This window comes from Delphinus delphis, chromosome X (assembly GCF_949987515.2).
Source record: "Delphinus delphis chromosome X, mDelDel1.2, whole genome shotgun sequence".
Lineage (NCBI taxonomy): Eukaryota > Metazoa > Chordata > Mammalia > Artiodactyla > Delphinidae > Delphinus > Delphinus delphis.
Genome location: NC_082704.1, coordinates 114,258,412 through 114,266,524, shown reverse-complemented (window position 1 = coordinate 114,266,524; position 8,113 = coordinate 114,258,412). Strand labels below are relative to the sequence as shown.

The 8,113-nt window shown below is 37.9% G+C and overlaps 1 protein-coding gene across 4 annotated transcripts in view; it reads left to right on the top strand.

Annotated features, from left to right (window-relative positions):
* The window catches only part of MOSPD2 (motile sperm domain containing 2), a 59,900-nt gene that overhangs the window by 221 nt on the left and 51,566 nt on the right, over window positions 1-8,113 (top strand). For all 4 annotated transcript variants that reach the window (XR_009518044.2, XR_011246341.1, XM_060002912.2 and 1 more), the window contains exon 2: window positions 27-96. Coding sequence is in view for 2 of the 4 variants with exons in the window: in XM_060002912.2 (XP_059858895.1) it covers window positions 27-96 (70 nt within the window). In the remaining 2 variants the exon portion in view is untranslated. The remainder of the gene's footprint in view (window positions 1-26; window positions 97-8,113) is intronic.

Here is an 8,113-nt window from a genome sequence, read left to right as displayed (position 1 = left end):
AGCGTCCCTTCGTGTCTCCCTTATAGTGTCAAGCCCAGAATAAAGCCAAGCTCATCTCTGACGTCCGACGGAGGTTCGAAGCTGAGTATGTGACAGGTGGGTACCGCAATCTCGGTGTTGAGGCAGGTGTGAAATGAGCGTCCCCAACTTTGCTGGGGTGTTTGCGGGAGTCATTAGGGACCATTTCGATCCTCACGGGGTTAGGGACCGTGCCCTCCACGTTTCCCAGGTTTTACTCTCCGTAATATATGGCAAGGACACTGCTCCACTTGGGCAAGTGATGCGTCCATTGATTCCTAAAGGGTTAACGTAAGTTGGAAGTGTTTTGAGCGTCTCGAGTTTGTGGAACTTGCAGGACACTTGTCAGGCCCTCAGCTCAGGTGACACTGTACCTCTAATGACCTTTCACGAGCAACAATCTAGAAAATGAACCTGGAAACAGCTGTAATACTACTCACGTGTGCTTAATTGGGGATCTGAATTCCTCGGCCATTTTGCCTAATTGCACTTCCTACAACCCAGCAGGCTCCCCGCGAAGTAGGCCCTCTCGTGCTGGAGCGAGTTCTTATCTTTTTATCCCACATGTACATAGCAAAGTACCTGTGAGTCCAGAATTGATTTATTGGGTGAACGTTCTGTGTCCAGATGTCACAGATAACTTGAGCTGTCCAGTATTTGATGATTTAATCTTTGTACAGTAATTTTCAGAAGCCTGTAGGATAATGTATTATAAATATGGAATAAATAGTCTAATCCAGACCCTGCCACTTACTAGCTTGCTTGTCTTCTCTGAGCCCCTGATTCCATAAGTGTGAAATGTGAATAATTAGGTTAGGAGAATTAAATGAAAAGGCATATATCAAACTGTGTAGCATGGGGTTAGCATATAGTAGGCTCTCAGTATTTTTCCTCAGTAGTCTTTTTGGTTATGTGAAAGGAGTTCAGCTTCTACATCTTGATTTTAGTGCTGAGCGGAGGTTCCCCACAGCTTTAGACTGCCCTAGATGGTATGTCAGTTAATGACCTAGAACAAATAAAGAAATATGTTTGGAATAACCTAGTCAGTAAATCTTTTCATCCCTCCTTGTCAGTTTTCTTCACATTCCAAACTTTGTACCAGAGAGTTGCAAAAGCACTTGATTCACTTGTAGCCTAGAGATCTCATTTCTAATAAGATAGCTGGTTCCAGTAAAGAGAGAATTCTAAAATTGCTTTCTGTGGAAGTGTAACTCTTAGAGCTACGTGGTTTATAACATTGTAAGAAGTAACCCAGAAGTTGACCTAATGAGCTAGTTCTCCCTAATGGTCATTTACTTAGGCCCGAGGGAGGAAGCAGGATATAGTCATGGAATTTAGCGATAGATAAGATCTTGAAGGTCATCTTGGCCCAACCTTCTCATTTTTACAGTGAAGAAAGTGAGCTCTAGAGAGATGAAGTGATTTGCTCAAACGCCCTAGTGTTAGTAGCTAGGCCGGGGCTGGTGCTCAGGTCTTCTGAATTCACTCTAGTGATGTTTTGGCAGCACCGTCATGTCTAATTAGATCATGGCACTCCCCAGCTTGAAACCCTTCAGTACCTTTCTGCTGTGTTTAGCGTAGACCCCAATTCTTTATGGTGGCCTACACTGTGAGGCCATGTATGCACGAGCTGGATGAGCTCCACCCTCATCTTTTACTACTCCTCTTGCTTAGTACAGATTTCACCACTGCCCACAGTAAGAAACGTATTATACATTGTAACTTAGTACACACGCACACACATAACTGAAGCAGAAGTTCATTAAAGAATACTTATGCTGAAAACCTATGACTCCCTGATACAATGACCCATAAAATTGACATCTCAACCTACAAATGTGACCCACAGTTTGAATAACATGGCCAGCCACACTGCTGCTTTTATGCACTCCAGATGGACTGAGTCTGTTTCCATCTCGGGACCTTTCCAGTTCTCTCTGCCTGGAAGGCTCTTTATAGGGAGTGAGCATGGCTACGTTCTTCTTTTCTTTTCCATCTTGGTTTACATGTATACAAGAGGCCTTTGCCAATTATTAAGTAGCCTCCCTGTCTTGTCTCCTTTACGGCTCTTACCATAACCTGTAATTTCCTGTTCATTTGTTTCCTTATTGTTCATTTCCTTCAGTAGAATGTCTGTGGGTCTGGGGCAGCCTTTGGGCCTTGAGGGCAGGGTCTGACTCGCCTCTGTATACTTATCACAGCTCTGAATACATAGTCATCGATTGAATACAGCAATGCTTAAATACATACATATGAAGATGAGTCCAAGTCTGTATTAAGAGCTGTCCTGACCGTCTCCCCTCCCCCACCAAAATCTGGCAAAGAGCAGCCCTCACAAAATGTCTCCTAAAGACCAGTGTTATTTCAAATTAAAGCACCGTCTGGCATTAAGTATAGGGAGGGTTTTGTCACACCTGGGGATGTGTGAATGTACGTGGGTGAGTTATCTGCACAGCCATTGCAAATATTAATTAATTTAAAGACTTGCGTTGGAAAGGAAAATAAAAGTTCTTTAAAGACTTTCTCCCCTTAAAGTTTCAGCTGTTTCCTGAAATACAGCACTGGGTAAAGGTAGAGTAGGAAAGTGGTGAAAAGGGTTTTTTGATTTGCCTGTGTTCTCCCTTTCAAGTTTACTTTTTAGAAGTTAGGTGTTGAGAACATCCACTTTCCTCCTTCCTCTGTCTTTCATTTTCCCCTTTCTCTTATTGTTAACAATATTTTGTTTCAGAAGAGGCTTAAGGCAGGCTTAAGCAAACATGATGTTTTTCCTAAAGGAAAATATTATTTGCAAGTATGTTACCTTACACACTGGCTGTACTCCAACACGTCCTTGGGGGGTAGGTTCTTGGGAATTCTGAGCATGTTTTTGTTTCCACAGAAATTAAGTTACCAATTATGGATAGATTTGTAGCTGCAAAAAGAATAAAATCTAAGTCCATAATTGTTGTAGCAGTACTACTGTTTCTGTCCTCATTGTTTCTGTAAGAAATTTCATGCTGAGCCTCGAATGAGGAACATTTTCCCTTCTATCTTCCTCCTTCTTGTGGCCAAGGAAAGAGACTAATCCCTTGTGACAATAATGTATTCAGTTCCTCACATACTGTGTGCTTAATTCTGGGAAACAGTGTGTCAATATTAGAGAAAGCGCCGAAGAAGGATAGAGCCCCTTTCTGAACGACTACAATCTAGTAGAGTCATCAAAACAGAGCTCTATCAAGAGGAATGAGTGCTAAAATCATTTCTGTAGGAGTCAAAGAGCAGGGAAAAAATCACACCTAATGGGGGTGACTGGGTTAGCACCGAGTTAGGAAAAACTTCTTAGAAAAGGTGGTGTTTCTCAAGAACTTTGGAAGATGCTAGAATTCGGCTAGGTAGAGATTGTGATCCAGGTGGCTCAAAGATGCTTAAGTGAGAAGGTGTGGGGCTTGTTCGGGTGGTGTTTCTCAAGAACTTTGGAAGATGCTAGAATTCGGCTAGGTAGAGATTGTGATCCAGGTGGCTCAAATAGTCCAAGCTGAGATGCTTAAGTGAGAAGGTGTGGGGCTTGTTCGGGAAGCCATAGGAAGTCCGCTTTGATGAGCCTTAAGGAGGGTAAGCATACCTGCCTAAAAACAGTGGGAATATAGCGTAGAGAGCCTTGGCCACCAAAGCGATGCATCTGTACTTTATTGAGTTTGAAGAGCAACTGAGAGGTTTGTGGGTTTTGTAATTTTAGGTTTGTTTTCTGACTCTATAAGTATATGAATTCATTTAAATAAATTTGGGTGATACCAGAAACAGTCTGGAGAATCTCCCATAAGCTTATCATCCAGAGATAGCTCTCCTAACAGTGGGTGCATTTTTTTCTGGCCTTTTTTTCTATACATTAAAAAAATAGTTAAAAGGTCATTCTGTATGTAGTTTTTCTGTGTTGCATTTTTTATTGACGTGATCTTATTTCCCCATATTATGAAGTAAGCCACGTTTTACATTACTACTTAATATTCAGTTCTATAAATAAAAGAGAATTTTCTTATCTTTTATCTGAAGTAGTCCCTTTTGGACATTTAGATTCTTTCCAGTTTTTTGTTAATACAATGTTTTGCACAGTAGTTCAGATTTTTTCCTCAAGAGTCATGTGTAGAAGTAGAATTGTTGGTTTGAAGAGTGTGAATATTTTAAGATACTTCATATGTATGCTTAATTCTCCTCCATACAAGTTGCACCACGATTCATTCCCAGCAGCAGATATGAAAGTGTTAGTCTCGCCACAGCTTTAGGATCATTTCTTAACTCATGCTTCTTTGTTTGCATTTGATTACTAATGAGAATAAACTTCTTTTCATATGTTTACATCCATTTGTAGTTAAAAAATTTTTTTTCTTTAGTATGGCTTTTAAAATTGGTTTGGGCTTTTCTTGTTTATGTCATTTGGACTTTTTTCCTTTTTTGAATGTATTCAAACTTATCCATTCCTTTGTGGTTTCTCCCATTGCTGTTAAGTTTAATAATTGTCTCTCATCCAATAACTTTTTCTAGTCTTTTTGTTTTGTCTTGGCCTCTTATTTTTAACTTTGAAATATCTTGTATGTACAAAATGTATAAAACATGAATGAAATAAACACCCATGTACTCGCTATTCAACAAAAGAAAAAGAACTTTGTGGGTATCCTCAACCCGGCCATTCACAGGGCAGCTGCTTATCCTACATTTGCCGTTACTCGTTCTCTTGCTTTTCATTAGCTTTACCACCTGTGACGTATTCCTCACCAGTACTCTATTAAGTTTACCTCTTTTTTGAACTTGAAATATCAATAAAAGCTGAATATTCTTTTTCCATGACTTGCTTCTGTTGCTGAAGAGCCATTCATACTGTAATCAATTCCTTTTTATAGCTGTGTTGTAGCTCACAGAATGAAAATACCAGTTGATGGATTTGGGGTTCTTTCTAGATTTTACTATTATGTACAATGCTGCTTTAAACATTCTTAGATATACCTGGGGCCTAGACTTTCTCTAGGGCAGCGGTTGTCAAAGTTGGTATAGGAATTAGAGTTCCTTGAGCCCATTTCAAGGGGCTTGAGACTCCAAAACTGTTTGCATAGTAACACTGAGACATCATTTTCCTTTTTCACTGGCATTCTCTCACAAGCATACAGTGGCGTTTCCCAGAGGTTACATGGCATGTGATATTGCTGTGACAGATGATAGAATGTGTGCTCATGTGTCCTTATATTTAATTGTTTTCTGTTATAATACCTAATATAGTAACTACCAGTAAATATAACCCATATAAACAAACAAACTCTTTAGAGCCCTCATTTTTAAGAGTGTAAAAGGGGTCTAGAGACCAAGAAGTTTGAGAACTGCTGCTCTAGTTTGTAGCCAACAGTGAAATGGGTGGATAGTAGAATAGGCACATGGTCCACTTTACTAGATGATGCCAAACTAGTTTCCAAACTGATTGCATCTGTTTTCATTTTAACCAGCACTTTTTGAGTGTCCTTATTTTTCTACATCCTGAAATCTGGCATTGTTAGTGTTTTTTTAAATTTTTGCCCATCTGATGGGAGTGTTGGGATATCTCATTGTGGTTTTAATTTGAATTTCTTTAAGTACCAGTGAGTTTGAGCATCTCTTCATATCTTTATGGGCCATTTGGTTTCTGCTTATGAAAATCACTTCTTCAGGCTCTTCTTGGCCCTTTGTTCGTCCATATAAATTTTAGAATCAGTTTATCATGTTTTTGCAAAAAAAAAAAACCCAAAACAAAACAAAACCTCTTTTGGGATTTTGAGTGGAATCATGTGAAATCAGAAGATCAGTTTTGGGGGACTTGACATCATCTTGGTTAAATTTTCTAAGAACCTGGTATACCTATCTGCTGAACTCTTCCTTCTTGAAAGATTTATAATTTTCTCCATAAAGGTTAACCCATTTTTGTTCAGTTTATTTCCAGATACTTTATATGTTTTATTTTTATGGTGGTTTAGACAGTATCTCTTCAGAATTTATTTTCTAAATGATTGTTGCTGGTTTATAGAAAGTACATTTGACTTTTTTACATTAATATTGGACTCAACCTTACTAACTCTTATTAATTTCAATAATTTATCTCTAGATAAGTTGTATTTCTATGTAGACAATAATATCACCTGGAAATAATGATAGTTTTCTTTCAAACTTTGCAATTTTTAGAGCTTTAAGTGCTTCTGTTTTATACTCACTGGAACATTTAGAACACTGTTGAATTGAAGCATTGATAAAAGCCTACTTGTCTTATTCCCGGTCTTAGAGAGATACCCCCGAACACGATCTCTGTAGCTATCTTTTATCAAAATGAAGAAGTTTCCTCTGTTCCTGCTTTGCTAGTCTTAGGGTTTTGTTTGTTCTTTTGTTCCCATCACAGTTGCGGGTTGAATTTTACTAAATGCATTTTCTTCATCTATTGAACACATTGTATCGAATGAAATGTTCACTTGGTTTTTCGCTTTTAATCTGTTAATATGGTGGCTTATATTAATCAGGTTTTTAAAATATATTGCTGTAGTCGGTTAGGTGATACTTTGTTTGGGCGTTTTACATCTGTATTGAAAAATTGGCCTGTAAATTTCTTTTCTTGCACTTTTCTTGTGTGACTTTGACATTAAAATTATGCAACCTTCATAAAATGAGTTAGCAGTGTTTCCTCTTTTCTACTCCCTAACAGGTATGGTCATTGTGGAGTTCTAACCTGGTTTCCCATAAATCACCCCTCCTCCAATTGATTATTGTTGTTTTATATATTAGTGGTTGCTTACATACCATGTATTTGCCAATATCTTTATCTATCATTCCTTAAGTTTCATATCTTTTATCTGGTATCATTATTGCTTCATCTTAAGTATAACCTTGAGATTTTCCCTTGGTGAGGTCTTGGTGGTAAACTTAATTTTGAAAATGTCTTTATTTTCTCTGTTTTCTTTAAATTGTGCAGTTAACCTTGCAGAATGCCTTCGTCTTATTAGGCTGAGAGAGACAAAGTAGTTAGAGAAGTAGAAGAAGTAGGAAATGTTAGTATCATAGATGATCTCTGAGAGGAGAATTTCAAGGACAGGAAGATCAGTGAATAGAAGGAAACTCTGTACGTAAAGGTACATAAAAACGGGATTGTTCTTATCAACTGCCCTCTCTGGAAAGGAAGGGTGTAAGGAAAATGGCATTTAAAGTGGAATTAGTATAGCAGATTGACTTTGTTATAAAGCAGAAACTAACACACCATTGTAAAGCAATTATATTCCAATAAAAATGTTAAAAAACACAAAGTGGAACTACACTCCTGGACATTTTACGTAAACTCTCTGGGTTATGAACCATCAGGGATCAGCTCAGGCTTTATTCATCTTTGCGTCTGCAATTCCTAGCTCTCTTTTGAGCTAACATATGGTGGGTGATAATAAATTAGTCCTCATAACTAATGAATTATGTATTATCCCCAAGAGAGGAAGCCTTTAGAAGATAGGTAGGTAGACAGACAGATAGACACACACACACACAGGCACTTGGATTTCCTTAAATTCTACTCCAACATTCTCCAGGTCAACCTTTTAAAGTTGTCATGATCACAAGAAGAGGAAAAGATGGGTTAAGAGTTTATCAAGTTTTGTCCTTAATACATGTCTAAAACTATCAAGCCTTTGATAATAGAGAGTATAATATGATGTTGTAACTTTATGTGGGTACAATATATATTTGTGCTCTTGGAACTTTTGCAAACATTCACCACATATTAAGTCATAAAGGAAGTCTCAGAAATTCCAAAGCAGCTAGATCATACAGACCATATTCTCACCCCATTAAGCAACTAAATGAGAGGTAAGGTACTTAAAAAGAAATCAAATGTTAGGAAACTAAAATAACACCTCTAAATAACCCATGGGTTAACAACTTTCCTGCAATGTGTGTAATTCATACTTCTGCTAAATAACTCATAGGGTAAAGAGGATATCACAATGGAAATTACAAAATACTTAAAAGCTGAGCAAGAGAATATCTGTGGTCTCACTTTCATTTATTAGAAAACAAGGCCCAATAAAAATCAGGTAAAGATTCAATTCAAGGAGCTAAAAAAATGCAC